This window comes from Cnephaeus nilssonii (genome assembly GCF_951640355.1).
Source record: "Cnephaeus nilssonii genome assembly, chromosome: 15".
NCBI lineage: Eukaryota > Metazoa > Chordata > Mammalia > Chiroptera > Vespertilionidae > Cnephaeus > Cnephaeus nilssonii.
The window spans coordinates 36,465,807-36,482,675 of NC_137086.1; the positions used below are offsets into that span (position 1 = coordinate 36,465,807).

The 16,869-nt window shown below is 36.1% G+C and overlaps 1 protein-coding gene across 6 annotated transcripts in view; it reads right to left on the reverse strand.

Moving 5' to 3' along the window:
• WDPCP (WD repeat containing planar cell polarity effector) overlaps positions 1–16,869 on the reverse strand; it is a 257,997-nt gene that overhangs the window by 30,913 nt on the left and 210,215 nt on the right. Inside the window, exon 15 of one of the 6 annotated variants that reach the window (XM_079792179.1) lies at positions 10,559–10,823. The exons of the other annotated variants lie outside the window; for them this stretch is intronic. Within the exon in view, the coding sequence (XP_079648305.1) occupies positions 10,735–10,823 (89 nt within the window). The 3' untranslated portion in view covers positions 10,559–10,734. Of the gene's footprint in view, positions 1–10,558; positions 10,824–16,869 lie in introns of those variants that run through there. 6 annotated transcript variants of the gene reach the window in all.

Genomic DNA, 16,869 nt, shown 5'->3' on the forward strand with positions numbered 1-16,869 from the left:
ATCTAACATTGTTATATATTGTGTGAATAAGAATTCTTTCATCATCTTGAGCACTGGAAAACCATAAGAAATGGTTTTCCATGTCTGGTCATTTTATACTCTGCTGGAATTGAATTTAATGCAGTGAACCTGGGTTTGGAGATTGTGACTGTTTTGAATTCTATTTACTTGCATCTTTAATAAGTTTCTTTCTGGTAGCATTAACAGGACCTCTTCATCATGAATATCACAGAGAGTTCTTTGAAGTAACTGTGATGGTGCTGCATTTGTTTCTTTTCTGCATGTCATTTTAACCTATTCAGTGTTTTCCTTACTACCCCATCAATATCAACATAGTGCTGATGTTTTCCTGTCACATCTTTAATGACTGTAATGTTATCCGCATCCTAACTAGTTGTACATTGGGCAGTGCAGATTCTCCTCTCTTAGTACTTTTATTCCTACCTCTGTTAAAGGAATGGAAATGGTAACAAAAACCATTGTGATGTAGCATTGGCTTTTTTTTTTTTTTTGGTGAGTATCCTACTTCTGCCATATTCCGCCATGATTTTCAAGTAAAGATGTTATATTGCCAAGCAAAAGAAGGGTTGCTATTTTTCTTTTGTAGCCATCTGCCCAATGGTTGCTGGTTTATTGATAGGAGAAACCTCACTAATGTCTTATGGATTTGACATCCAGTTAGGCAGGACTGGATCAGCCAGTAGGTGGAACCAGCCAAGGGTGTGGTGGTCCCTGCCGACTGGCAGGTAAGTGTGGAGGTCACATCCACTGAAACCCTCTCCAATAATGTCCAGATGCTCCCTGCCTTCTACTGCAATTATATCTCTGTAGGACATTGATTCAAGGGAAACATCATCCATTAACCCTGGGTGATGGGATGTTTAATAGATACCCACATAACCCCTCATTGTGGTTGTTATACATGACTGCAATGTGGCAGGAGAGCCACACCCGTTCTCACTCCTGAACAAATAGGATGGTCTGTAAAATGTTTACATCAACACGTTCACCATCCCTTTTACTTGGCAGCTTGACCTAGTTCCTTCTTCCAAATTCCACCCTTATTGAATGACCCAGACATATCCCACCAAATGCAGTGACATATTAATACACCATGCATTGTGAGATCCCATCCTCAACTTGTCATCCCCTATGCATTTCTCTAACTGTAGGATTCTTGCTATGCAATATGCATAGCAATATAAATCCTTCTCTTCTGCAGTATTTGAATCCAGACCTATCTACCTAACCCCATGTGCCATTACCAGCTAGGCTACCAAGGCAAGAAGGGGTATTATTGGCAATACAGCCACAACTATTGGATTATTGGACTAATAAAACATGATCATATTTTTTTTATTGGAGAGAGAAAGAGAGAGATCTGTTGTTACACCTTTTTATGCATTCATTGGTTGATTCTTGTTATGTGCCTTGATTGGGGATCGAACCCACAACCTTCGCTATCAGGACTATGCTCCAACCAACTGAGCTAACCAGCCAGGGCCATGGTGGTATTTTTAATGTACTAATTTTGTAAACCAAAAGCATAAACAAACATTATGAGCTGTTTGAACCCAGAGGTGTTTTCTAAGCGTGGGCATCTTTGACAGTGCCAAATCTCCAGTACCATTTGGCATGAACCAAATATGCTCACGAATGTTTTTGATGGGGACGAATTTCAAGGACTTTTTGGTGTGGACCAAATGTCTCAATGGACAGTTTGGACAGGACCAAATGTCTGCTAATCTCTATTAAGGAGCAAAAGAATCGAGGTTCATATCTGGTATGTCTGGCTCAAAGCCAATACTGTTCCATTTCTTCAAATAGCCCAAAGAAAAAGAAGTGAGCTAAGAGAACTTACTGCTTTTATACATTTGTCTTCTGAAATAAATGGCACTATTTCCCTGGTGATCTTATACATTATTCTTTAAATCTAGCTATTCTTTTGTTGGCCTTGTGCATTCTAAGGAGATATCCTTTCCAGTCTAAAATCTCCAAAGGATTTTCAGGGTAAAACACATTTCAAGATATGCAATCACATGGAAGAATGAAAATCTTTTATAATATTGTTTGCAAAAATGACAGCTCTACTTAACAGAAGCCATTAAAATATTTACAAAGTAGCAGCTGCTCTTGTAAAAAAAAATATGGCTTTTTGGAGGCATAAAAATAAACAAGTTGATAAGTACAAGATAAGCCATTTGTCGGCTTCTTTGTGTACACAGCACAATATATAAAAAATTCTGATATTTACAGAGCAATTATTATATAAAGCCTTTTTAAGTTAAAAGGACACAGACTCGGTGAGAACTGTTTACAAGAATTCTTCATACTGATCTTTTAAACAATTTAGGAAGCCCCCAAACATAATTTTTAAAGAGATGTTAGGTTTTAGATGTGTTTTTTAAAAATAAGTTTTGTTCTTAAAAATAATTTTACATTTTATATATGTATGTATAAAATTCTCTCCCTATTCGCGTTCTTCATTGAACTAGAATTTCAGCCAGCGGTCTTATGAAAATAATTACAAATCATAGGAAACAGATCAAGAAAACCAAAATGGTTAAAAGTAACTGAACATTTGCATTTTTATTACCAATCTGACATTCTGTAGATAAACTGAGTGGCTGACTTTGTCTTTTAAAAAACAAATCATTTAAAAAAGCAAACAATTATTAAAAATCTGTATTGTTGGTAATTTTTATTAGTTTTCTCAAAAGAGAGCAATGATATGCAATTATTACAACCCTAGATTATTTATGAAGAAAGTGAAAAATATAAGAAAGTGGCTTTTGGCAAAATCTTGACAGTTACATGGAAGAGTGACTTTGGACATGTTCCTGTGATATGAGCTTGCTCATTTTATTTAATGACTTCTACTTACTGGTAAGAGAATTATATGGAAAGAAAAATCTTCTGGTAATGGTTTCTAAATCTCTGATACACTATTAATAGCTTGAGAAAACTACACATTATAATTTCATTATTAAATTTTCAATTTTATCCCAAACCTTTAAAAATATTTTGAGAATATTTTCCCTCCCTTCAAGTTCATTTTTTTCTTGTACCTCCAAAACCAATATTTTCCATGCTGTCCTTAAGGAAAATAATATTTTTCTATCTTTTAGAAACTGAAAAAGGCATGAGATTATTATGATAATGGGGGAAAGTGTTGGGATGCTCAATTATCAACAGCAAGTCAAAAGTAAGAAAGAACAGGGAAAAAGAGCCAAATGGTTAAAAGAGGTCAGCATAAGCAACTTTTAGGGTTAATGTTAAGGGGTTCTACACGGCTAGTCTCAGTCATTTCAAGGTGTTGATATGATCTTTATGAAAGTCATGCCTTCCAATGTAAGACATACAGAATACATTGTGTTGAACAGTTATGTTTTCATTAGAAAATATGTAAGCACAAACAGAAAAAGTATGCACATTATTGATAGTGTGTTATCACAGTGTTTTATGAATAAAAGTTTGCCTGTAGCATTGGGTTTCTCTTGTTATCTTTTGAGAGCTTTGATATATGTCTTCAATGGAAATAATGACAACTCATTCTTTGGGGAGATGTAAATGTAATTGACCGTTGAACAACTCAAGTTTGAACTGCACGGGCCCATATATATGTGGATATTTTTTCAATAAACAACTGTTGGCTCTCATGTCCATGTGGGTTTTGTGTCTGCAGATTCAACCAACTGGGGATCAAAAATGGTATTTTCCATTTGTGGTTGGGAATCAGCAGAAGCTAAGGATTGACTATACGCACTATTCTATGCCATTTTATATTAGGGACTTGAGCATCTGTGTATTTTGTTATCCATGGGAGTTCTGGAACCAGTTCCCTGCATATACCAAGGGCCAACGGTAGTTAATTTTGGGGGGTATCAAAAGTTATATGTGAATTTTCAACTGCATGGGAGTTGGTGCCCCTAATCCCCATGTTATTTAAAAGGCCAAATATATATATATCAGGGTGTCTTTGGGTTAGATTTCTAGAAGTGCAAGTTCCATAACTGTTACATCTTCATTGTGAATTGTATCTTTCAGCATTATGAAGTTACCTTCTTTGTCGCTCTTTTTGGTCTGAATTCTCTTATCAGATTTCTAGTGTGAACTCTATTTCCTTTTTAAAAATATATATTTTTTTTATTTCAAAGGAAGGGAGAGTGAGAGAGAGGTAGAAAAATCAATAGAGAGAATCATTGATTAGCTACCTCCTGCACACCCCCTCCTGGGGATCGAGCCTCCAACCTGGGCATGTGCCCTTGCCTGGAATTGAACCTGGGACCCTTCAGTCCACAGGCCAACGCTCTATCCACTAGGCCAGTGGTCAGCAAATTCATTAGTCAACAGAGCCAAATATCAACAGTACAACGATTGAAATTTCTTTTGAGAGCCAAATTTTTTAAACTTAAACTTCTCCTAACGCCACTTCTTCAAAATAGACTCACCCAGGCTGTGGTATTTTGTGGAAGAGCCACACTCAAGGAGCCAAAGAGCCGCATGTGGCTCGAGAGCCGCAGTTTGCCGACCACGGCCCTAGGCCAAACCAGCTAGGGAAAACTCTGTTTCTTTTAATTTGTATTTGTCCACATTTGTATTTATCTTTTTATTTTAATATTTCTAGGTCACTCTCCTTCTCCCTCCATCCCTCCCTTCTCTTCTTGACTGTGTGTGTGTCTATCTATCTTGCACGCATCATAGTGTTGGGTTTTGCTTTGTTAGCTAATCTGAACTTTTTCTTTTTATGAGTTAAATTCACTCACATTTTAATCTTTATGTTCATCCTCAGATTTGTCATCTTGTTTCATTGCATTCACACAGAGTCTATGTTGTCTGACTTATTTAATATGCATATATAAACTTTTAATACTTAGTAAATTTTCTATTTATTCCAATAGTTTTATATCTATACCTTTATAAATTATTCTCGACACTTACTTGTTTTAGGGGAGCACTGTCGGTTGGTTCCCTACTGTGAGCAATATGGGAATTAGCTACTTGTCCATTTTTCCCTTTATCCCTCTCCACTGTCAGATTTGAAGTAGTATTTCTCTTATGTCCAGCCAATACCAATAAGGCAATCATTGTACTTATTCTGCTTTTATTCTACTCTTCTCATTCACCCCACACTTTTTGATAATTGTACTATGTCACTGTCTCTATTATAACTATCATTTTTTAAAAATAGTGAAAAAATACATGACAATCATCTCACCATTTTCAAGTAGAGTCAGTCCACCATTTAAGATGGTTCAAGTTATGATTTCTCGACTTTACAATGGAACGAAAGTGATATTCCATCAACAGAAACCTGGTAGACTAAGTTATGATATTTGGTAGATTATAGATGTATCAAATGCAACATTAATATTTCAACTAATTACAATATTTTCAACTAAGATAGGTTTATTGGGATGTAACCCCTTTATAAGTCAAGAAGCATATGTATATAGTTCAGTACTGTTAGCATATTCACATTGTTCTGCAATCTAGAACTTTTTCACCCAGGTAAACTGAAACTCTATACTCACTAATGCCACTGCCCTTCCACCCCCCTGGCAACTATCTTACTACTTTCTGTTTGACTGCCTTCAATATTTCATTATGAGTAGAGTCATACAGAATTTGTACTTTTGTGACTGGTCTCATTATTTAGTTTCATAGGTTGATATATTTATAATGGTCACCTTATGTAGATGTCATCAGTCATTTTGGTTGCCTGAATCTCTTTCTCTAGATCTCACAGTAAAGGCTCATGGGAATAATAGGTTGTTTTGGCTGAATATAAAATATTTGGTTCACATTTTCTTTTCTTGAGTATCTTAAATATATTATATTCTGGAAAAAATTATTGCTATCAAAAATGATCATAATCTTATATCCTGGAATAAAGTGTTAAAAAAGTGATCATAATCTGATTTTATTTCCTTTATCAGTACTTAGTCTTTTTGTCTGAATGCACAAAGGATTCTTTTGTTTGTTTTCTTTAAAGTCCAAGAATTTCCTTAATATATGTCTTGATATAGAAAATCTCAGGCTAATGTGCTATGCCCTTTCATTTTGCAGTTTAAAGTTTCTTCATTTCAGGAAAATTTTCTTTAGAGTTTTTTAGAATTTATTCTATTGTATTGCTTTGGTTATTCTTTTTAGGAACTCTTATTATACATATTTTGGATCTTCTTTGCCTATTATCTCTATCTAGTACCGGTACTTTCTCTTCAGGTTGTTTTTTAAAATCTTTTCCTCACTTTTTTCAGATTCAATACGTTTTATTCAAAATACTCTTTTATTATTGAAGTATAATTGATATAGCATTATATTTATTTCAGATGTATAATGTAATATTTGATATTTATATTACAAAATGATCACTACAGTAAGTCTAGTTAATATCCATAGTCTACGTAGTTAAACTTTTTTTTCTTGTGATGAGACCTTTCAAGATCCACTCTCCTATCTGATTTCAAACTTGCAATACAGTATTACTAAGTATAGTCACCATGCTGTACATTATATCCCATGACTTATTCATTTTGTAACTGGAAATTTATACCTTTGACCCCATTTATCCTCACTCCTTTCCCCTCCCCCAGCCTACTTAGGCAATACCAATCTGTTCTCTATATCGATGAGCTCATTTTCATTGTTTTTTTTTTTTAATTCTACAATAAGTGAGATCATTTAATATCTATCTTTTTCTGTCTGACTTCAGTTATCATAGTATCCTCACTCTATCCCTGTTGTCGCAAATGGCAATATTTCATTCTTTTTTTGTGTGGCTGAATAATATTGCATTATATGTATATAAAAATAGAAGAATATGCAAATTAGCCAGGATGCCGTAACATCATGACCGAACAGCATAGACCTGAGGCTGCCTGGCGCCTGGCCGGGGGCGAGGGACCTCAGGCTGCACCCCCTGCCCTCTGGGGCTTGATGGAGACCTCAGGCTGTGCCTCCGGCCCCTGGCCCGGGAGACCTCAGGCCGTGCCCTCTGCCCCAGAGGACCTCAGGCCACGCCCCTCGCCCAGCAGGGCTTGACAGGGGACCTCAGGCCACATCCCCCACCCCAGCGCCAGGCCGGGAGACCTCAGGCCATGCCTCCCACCAGCAGGGCTTGATGGAGACCTCAGGCCATGCCTTCTGCCCCAGTGCCAGGCCGGGGGAACTCAGGCTGCGCCCCCGCCCAGAGGGGCTTGATGGGGGTGGGGCCAGCTGGGTCTGGGTCTCACCCAATGGGGTTGGGGCTGGCTGGGGCTGGGTCTCCTGTGTTTCCAAAGCACATGTGGGTGGTGGGCAGGGACTTGACTTTAGGTCCCGTGGCATGCCCCAGATTCTGACAGGAGGAAGATTTTCATATACATTTCACTAATTTTCTTTCATCTCTGGCACTTCTTTTATAGAGAAAGGGCAAATAGCAATATTAAAATATTTCCTCTAGCCCTAACTGGTTTGACTCAGTAGATAGAGCGTCAGCCTGAAAGGTCCCAGGTTCGATTCCGGTCAAGGGCATGTACCTTGGTTGTGGGCACATCCCCAGTAGGAGGTGTGCAGGAAGCAGGTGATTGATGTTTCTCTCTCATCGATGTTTCTAACTCTCTATCCCTCTCCCTTCCTCTCTGTAAAAAATCAATAAAATATATTTAAAAAAATATTTCCTCTAATTAATTCGCTTTTAATGTGCATGAATTTTGTGCACCGGGCCACTAGTGTGTGTGTGTGTGTGTGTGTGTGTGTGTGTGTGTGTGTGTGTGTGTATCACATTTTCTTATCCATTCTTCCATTGATGGACACTTAGTTTGCATCCATGTCGTGGCTACTGTAAATAATGCTGCAATGAACATGGAGGTGCAGATATCTTAACAAAATATATATATTTATTTATTTTTTGACTTCAGAGAGGAAGGGAGAGGGACAGAGAGATAGAAACATCAATGATGAGAGAGAACCATTGATTGGTTGCCTCTTGCACACCCTTCAGTGGGGACTGAGCCAGCAACCCGGGCATGTGCCCTTGACTTGGAATTGAACCCGGGACCCTTCAGTCTGCAGGCCAACATTCTACCCACTGAGCCAAACCAGCTAGGGTGCAAATATCTTTTTAAGCGAGTGCCTTTGTTTCCTTCAGATAAATACTCAGAAGTGGATTTATTGGATCATATGGCAGTTCTATTTTAAATACTTTTAGGAACCATCATACTGTTTTCCATTGTGGCCACACCAATTTACATTCCCATCAATAATGCAGAAGAGTTCCCTTCTTCACGTCCTTGCCAACATTTGTTACTTCTTATTTGTTTGTTTTTTCTTTATAATAGTAATTTTCTCAGGTGTGGGGTGATACCTTATTGTGGTTTTGATTTGCATTTCCCTGATGATCAGTGATGTTGAGCACATTTTCATGTACCTGTTGGCCATCTGCATATCTTCTTTGGGAAAATTTCTATTCAGATCCTCTGCCAATTTATTAATTGGATTGTGTTGGTTTTTTTTCCTCTTGAGTTGTATGAGTTCTTTATTTATTTCAGGTATTAACCTCTTATCAAATATATGATTTGCAGACATTATCTCCTGATCTGCAGGTTACCTTTTCATTTTGTTGATGGTTTCCTTCATTTACTTTTTATTTTCAAGTATTTACTTCTTTAAATTCTCTAGTTATCATAAGGCATTGTGTTTTTGGTCTTGTGATCCTTCTAGTTTGACCTTCATCTCTGAAATTATTTTCCTCTCTTTTTAAAAATTATTTTCTTTGTTCTTTCATCTTTAAAAAATCTTACTCCTCTAATCACCACATTTCTTAGTTTCTCTAATACTGATTTATGTTGTTCTTTCATAACTGCTATCACTACTAATTTATTTAAGCTTATTTTAGAATATTAGGGTTTGTTTTAATCTGTTTGTGGTAATGCCAATTTGTAGTTTTTTCCCTCTTTGTAGGGAAATTATTCTTCTGTTTTTTAACAGTAACTCTGTAGTTAATTTTTTTTATGAGAAATTGGGTTTTCTATACATTTAAGATGGCAGAATGGGCCAAGATGACTTTATCTTCATAGAACTGGAGCACATGAGTCTGTTGTGTTCATCTAGTAGTAAAAAATATGGTTTCCTATTGTCTTAGTCCATTCTGGCTGCTATATCAAGATACCCCAGACTTTATTGCTGATAAATACTAGGAATTTATTTCTTACAGTTCTGGAGGCTGAAAGTCCAATAGGGTATCAGTATGGTCATGTCCTGATGAAGGCCCTCTTTTAGGTTGAAGACTGTAGACTTCTCACTGTCCTCATGTGGTGTAAGAGGGTGAAGGATCTCTCTGGACCCTGTTATATAAAGGCAGTAATCCCATTCATTAGGGCCCCACCCTGGTCTATTCACCTTCCAAAGGCCCCATCCTGGTACCATCACCTCAGGGGTTACCATTTCAATGTATGTATTTTGGGGGGACACAAATATTCAGACCATAGCATCCATATTCTTCCCTTCGATTTCAACTTTCTTTTTCCTGTGGCCTAATTGTGCCTGTTATGCTGAATTTGGGCTCTACTCCCACTGTTTCTTCTCAGTTTGGGAAATTTATCTAAAAATGGTTGATTTGTGAGTTTTAAACATTTGTAGGACCCAGAATCTAGTCCATTCCAGCACCTCCATACCTTCCCACAATTCTATTGTATCCACAAATTATAAGCATCAGTGACATCTCCCGTTTCGGGCACTGTTCTGAGAATGGCCCTGCAAAGTTATTCAGGAATTGAGTTCTCCATCTCTCAGGCCCAAAAAAGGCCCCTTATTGTTCCTCTGCTTCTCCCATTAATTTTTTTATTACGTGTGCACGTGCGTGTGCATGTCTCCCCACTTTTCTAGTCTATATTCATAATGAAAATCATTAAGTGAGCTTTTGCTCTTCTGCTCCATCAGTGGTTTCTGTCCTCTGTGAGCTTTACTTAGGACACCCGCATTACCATTTCACAGGTGTACAATACCAGTTCAACTCCCTAATTGTCAATGTCCCTGGAGTGGGTTGTGTCTGGCTAGTGTGACTGGGTGGTTAAAGCCAGAAGCAAGAGCCCCTTTGGCTTGTGAAAAAACACAGTGAGAGTATTGCTATTTCACAGGTGGCCCATAAGGCTGCCCCACTCCCACCCTTTTAAGGCAGGGATGTGGTAATTAGGGTGTGTGTGCACTCGAGCTGGGAGCCTCCCACTTGTTATATACTTCCTGAGTCTCTTCATTGTTCCAGAATAGAGTTGAGCTCAGCAAAGTCATTTTCCTTGCTGATTCTGCCAACCCTGTTCTCTTGGCTTTGGTTTTGCTGGGTAGTAGGTAGGGACAGTGGGAATCTTGTTCATCCATTCATGCATGTCACTAATTAGATGATGAGGCATTTGACAACCTTAATAGAGTTATAGTTACTCCCATCATTTATCTGTGCTTCATTGACTTTCTGCACTTGGACTTTTAGAGCACTAGGTAGAAATCACATCGTGTCAACACCCATTGTGGGCCTTCACAATCCCATAAAGTTTTAGTGCATTTGTATTTGTTGGTGATTTGTCCATACCATTATATTTTGGATGATAAGAATATGTTTTCACTAGATTTTGCTGATGTTGTCTATGGATTTTTGGGGATATTAGGGGATTCAAGGAGATTCAAATACTACAATGCTGCCATCTTCCCAAAACCCTCTGGTGGCACTGATTTTCATAAAAATAGGGAACAATCCAAACATCATTCGTTAAAAAAATTATAGTATGTCCATACAATTGAATAGTAGCTGTTGAAAAAAATTGTAGTATGTCCGCACAATTGAAAAGTAGCTGTTAAAAAAGAAAAGGGGTCAATCTACATATACTCACATAAAGCTCTGCAAAATATTTTAAGTTCTTTTTAAAAGGTGATTTGTAAAACAGGAAGTAATGAATGACCCACATTTTGTTCAAAATATGTGAAAGGGGAAAAGCTAGGAAAATATGTATTACTAAGAATCCTTTTCTGATGGGTGGGATTATACAGAATTTTTATTTTCAAAATTAAACATTCCATCAATGTTTTGATTTTATAGTATGTGTATGTATTATTAACTTTTGTCATCAGAAAGTATAAATTTAGAAAACATAATGATTATACTATAAAGTTACATAACATAAAATTAACATACATATACAATTATAAATGTAATATATAGAATACCATGTAACAAATTAATACTACTTGCCTCTGAAGAGAAAACTGGTAACTACAGAGTAGGCTTGAGATTAGAACTTTTCACTAGATACTATACCTTTTGAATACTGAACCATGTTTGTATTCATTTAAAAAAATAATGAATAATGAGTAAAATTAAAATTCTTATATATCCAGGTTATTTAATTTGAAGATTCTTTAACAGATCACAGCAACGTTCGTTATAAAACTGTTATGGTGTCTTCAAAGACTTGATAAAATACACTAAAATAGAATTAGTCATTTGTATTCTGTATTTCCATTAGTTGCCAAAAGGAATGGGGTTAATATTAAACTTGTTTCCATTCTCCTTCATATGGATCTATATCCCCTTGCTTTACTGACACACTGGGGGCTCAGTTGTGTGCTGCAATATTTTATTAAAGAAAAAAATGCAATTTAAAATTTAAAAAAGCACATATAGTTAAACCTCCCTCTAAAATAGGTAATTTAGGAAATGGCCAAACTTAATGGCTTTTTTTTCTAAAAATGGATTAGCATAGGAAATTTTTAAACAGAACAAATGGAACCAAAGATTTTATACTAAAAACTGGTATTTTCTACTAAGGACTACCACAACAGTAATGTGGTCTAAAGATATTGAATTGGGTTCATCTACAAGATATATTTTACTAGTAAACGGCATCACTTCCACATATTTATTCTGGCAAGTTATTGATAGGCTTTAAAAAAAGCGATCAAATACTTTAAACACGATTTTTAAAAAATCTCAGCGACATGTTTTTTCTTTTGAAGCATAGAATTCCACCAAACAAGAACCAAAATAATCCCTTAGAACAAAAGTCATAAACTATGGCTAGGCCAAATCCAGCTTCTGCTGCCTGTTTTTCTGCAACCTGTAACCTAAGGATGATTTTTACGTGGTTGGGAGAAAGTCAAAAGAAGAAGAATATTTTGTGACATGTGAACATTATATGAAATTTGTATTTTAGTGTTCATAAATTATTTTATTGGAACTTGATTTCAATCATTCATTTACATATTGTCTATGGCAGCTTTTGCACAAGGGCAGAGTTGAGTCGTTGTGACAGAAATGACATGGTCCACAAATCTAAAATATTTACCGCCTGGCCCTTTATAGAAAATAATTTGCCAACCTCTGCTTTAGAATACTTCATTGACCTAGAAATGCTAGGTCTATTAGAATCATAAGTTTTGAATCATCTCTCCAGTTTTATTTTAGTTCTGACAGAGTGATCAACAAAACAATTGATTTGGTCCTCAAATAGTAGTTTTTCATTCATGACTTAGGCAAATTCTTGAGACCAATAAATAAGGTATTTAAAATAGCTTTCTTTCTCCTGAACTAAAATCTTCCCTTACAGCTGTCATCCTAGAGTAAAAAGGAAGAATAACATATCATTTGGTGCTGGGCCACATAATTAATGGACCAGTGCACACATTGATAGGTTTAGATGAAAAGTGACTGAAATTTGAACTGTTAGCTTTCCCTTTCTTGTTACTTCAAAACTAGTCTGGGCTTTACACTTCAGCTTACAGGTGTTTATCTCTCCTTCCTTGTCACATAAATAGGCTTCTTGAGACATAGTTTTGTGGTTTGGTCCACCACAAAAAGAAAAAACCAAAAATCCTACAATTTAATCCACAGATAAAGACTAGATCACCTAATGTCCCTTAAAGTTGCCTCCATTCTTGACACCCTTCATATGCATTCACATATGAAAAATTAGAAGTGTCACTATTGAATACTAAGTTACCAAGCAATTACACAGAAAGGTCTTTACCTCAGAGTTTGAGCACTGACCAGAATTCAGATTGGTAATTCTTGGTAAAAGGATTAAAACCTTTAATACTTATCTAAAGGCTTAGACATTTGGATTATTACCTTATTGAAATTAGACCACAAAAGTTATTTTATTGCAAGTAAGGTTTTTTATCTAGAAAGAAAGGGATGAGGCATTTTCATGGATTATATTGTACTTTTCAGTAAAATTTGAATTTTTTGATGAGTTAATATCACTTTTATTATTGAGACTAAAGATTAAATTATTGAATATTCAGGACATAAGAATATTACTAGTTAGAAGTCAGTAAACTGCAATATTTGTTTTCATCCTTATTTTGGTTCAAAACTGTGCAGTTGTTAGAGAAGTATGATGTAAGTATATATTTGTTTTAGCATTAATTTTCATATTTTAATGTAAAATTAAGCATTTCTTATAAAATATAGCATGCTTGAAAACAGCGGTTGCCAACCTTTCGCCAGTGGTCCGCGGACCACCGATTGGCGACCGCGGCTGTAAAACACAGATTTTTGCATATTTCTTTATAAAGATAGCAAGGGTCTCTAGTGAAGCTTTTGGTATTAATAGCAATTTTAATTTAGTATGTATATTGTCATACTGGAACAAATTATTAATAAGATATTTTAAAATACTGGTTCAAAACCTGCCAACAATTAATAAAATTAGGTTCTTTGTTCGCAATCTGAAATAGTTGCTGATATAATGAAGGCTGAATTAGCTAATTGTGATGTTTAAATATATAACTTATATGCATGCATAGTGTCAAAAATCTTTCTTGCATTGTTCTTTACATTTGGGTTTTATTATTTAGTTTTTTCCCAGATGGACACTTTTATGAGCTAAAACATAGGAGCATTTTCTGAATTTACCTTTAGGCATTAAGACAAAAAAACTAGCGGTATTATAACCTGACTTGTTTCAAATATCACTCTGCTACTTTGAATGACAGTTTATAATTTACAAGTAGGGTGTGGCTAATAAAGTCACTGAAGCAGACATAAGCATAGGTTTTCCCTTATACACACTTCTGGCCTGTCAATCACATCTCCCAAATGCTTTGTTGCACAGGCATGCCAATAACTAAAACCACATTTTATCATCTTATACCCAAAGGCTTTTAAAAGGCCATGCAATCCTATCAGTGTTTGAAAACTCCAGAGTAAAGTTGGAAGTCCTCAAGCCCAGACTTCTAATTCCATCTAAAAAGAGTAAAATTTCCTTGTGATTCATACAATGTATTATAAGAATGAAAATTATAATTTAACAAAACTGTTAAAACTTTTTTTTAAAGTAATTGTTCTGCCTTGTTTTCAACATTTTGTTTTTTTAAAAAAATAATTCTTTATTGTTGGAAGTATTACATATGCCCCCTCTCTCCCCATGAACCCTCTCCAGCCTGCCCCTGCCTCCAACCCCATGTTCTGTGGCCATGGGCCATCTATATATGCATAAAAGATCCTTGGTTGATTACCTCCCACCCACCCTCCCTCCCCTGCCTTCCCTCTGAGATTCTGCACTGTTCCATGCTTTGAGTCTCTGGATCCACTCCGTTCATCAGTTTATTTTGTTACTTAGATTCCACAGATGAGTGAGATCATGTGATACTTGTCTTTCTCTGACTGACTTATTTCACTTAGCATGATACTCTCCAGGTCCCTCCATGCCGTCTCAAAGGTTTCCCTTTCTTTGAGAAGAAATTCTTCTCAAAGAAGAGATTCTTCTTTTTTACTGCTGCATAGTATTCCATGGTATAAATGTACCACAGCTTTTTTATCCACTCATGTACTGATGGGCACTTGGGCTGTTTCCAGTTCTTAGCTATTATAAATTGTGCTGCTATGAACATGTGGGTGCATACATTCTTTCTGATTGGTGTTGTTGGTTTCTTAGGATATATTCCTAGAAGTAGGATCACTGGGTCAAATGGCAGTTCCATATTTAATTTTTGAGGAATCTCCATACTGTTTTCCATAATGGCTGCACAAGTTTGCATTTCCACCAGCAGTGTACTAGGGTTCCCTTTTCTCCACATCCTTGCCAGCACTTGTCATTCGTTGATTTATTGATGGTAGCCATTCTGACAGGTGTGAGGTGATACAATTAAAATTGTTATTTTAATTTGCATCTCTCTGATGATCAGTGACTTTGAGCATTTTTTCCATTTGTCTCTTGGGCATCTGTATGTCCACTTTGGAGAAGTGTCTCTTTAGGTTCTTTGCCCATTTTTGAATTGGATTGTTTGTCTTTCTTTTGTTAAGTTGTATGAGTTCCTTATGTATTTTGGATATTAACCCTTTATCAGATGTATCATTGCCAAATATGTTCTCCCCTACAGTGGGCTTTTTGTTTTGTTGATGGTTTCTTTTGCTGTGCAGAAGCTTTTTATTTTTATGTAGTCCCATTTGTTTATTTTCTCAGTTTCCTTTGCTCTAGGAGATGTATCTGTAAACATATTGCTATGAGAGATGTCTGAGATTTTGCTGCCTACGGTTTCTTCTAGGTTTTTATGGTTTCACGACTTACATTTTATTCATTTTGAGTTTATTCTTATGTATGGTGTAAGTTGGTGGTCTTGTATCTGTTCAATTTTCCTACCACCATTTATTGAAGAAATGGTCTTTACTCCATTGTATGCTCTTGCCTCCTTTGTCAAATATTAATTGAGCATAGTGGCTTGGGTCGATTTCTGGAGTCTGTTCTGTTCCATTGACCTATATGCCTATTATGGTGGCTCTGTAGTATAACTTGAAATCTGGTATTGTGATTCCTCTAACTTTTTCTTTCTGCTGCAGCTATTTGAGGACTTTTTTTGTTCCATATGAATTTTTGGAGTATTTGTTCTAGTTCTGTGAAATATGCTGTTGGTATTTTAATAGGGATTGCACTGAATCTGTAAATCGCCTTGGTAGTATGGACATTTTAATGATGCTGATTCTACAAATCCATGAACACAGTATATTCTTTCACTTATGTCTTCTTCTCTTTTATCAATGTCCTGTAGTTTTCCGAGTACAGGTCTTTTGCCTCCTTGGTTAAGTTTATTCCTAAGTATCATAATTTTTTTGTTGCAATGGTAAGTGGGGTTGTTTGTTTAGTTTCTCTTTCTGAGAATTCATTATTGGTGTATAAAAAAGGCATCGATTTTTGGGTGTTGATTTTGTATCCTGCTACATTGCCAAATTCATTTATTAAATCTAGTAGTTTTTTGGCAGAGTCTTTAGGGTTTTCTATGTACAGTATCATGTCATCTGCGAATAATGTGAGTTTTACTTCCTCCTTTCCAATTTGGATGCCTTTTATTTCTTCTTCGTGTCTGATGGCTGTGGCTAGGTCTTCAGGACTATGTTGAATAAGAGTGGTGAAAGCAGACATCCCTGTCTTGTTCCTATTCTTAGGGGAAATGGTTTTAATTTTTGCCCATTGAGTATGATGTTGGCTGTAGGTTTGTCATATATGACCTTTATCATGCTGAGGCATGTTCCCTCTATTCCCACTTTGCTGAGAGTTTTTATCAAAAAAGGGTGTTGGATTTTGTCAAATGTTTTTTCTGCATCTATTGATATGATCATATGATTTTTGTCTTTCAGTTTGTTTATGTGATGTATCACGTTTATTGATTTGCGAATATTGTACCAGCCTTGCATCCCTGGAATAAATCCTACTTGGTTAGGGTGTATGATCTTTTTAATGTATTGCTGGATGTGATTGCTAATATTTTGTTGAGGATTTTAGCATCTATGTTCATCAGGGATATTGGCCTGTAGTTCTCTTTCTTTGTAGTGTCTTTATCTGGTTTTGGAATTAGGATAATGCTGGCCTCCTAAAAAGAGTTTGGGCCGAAACCGGTTTGGCT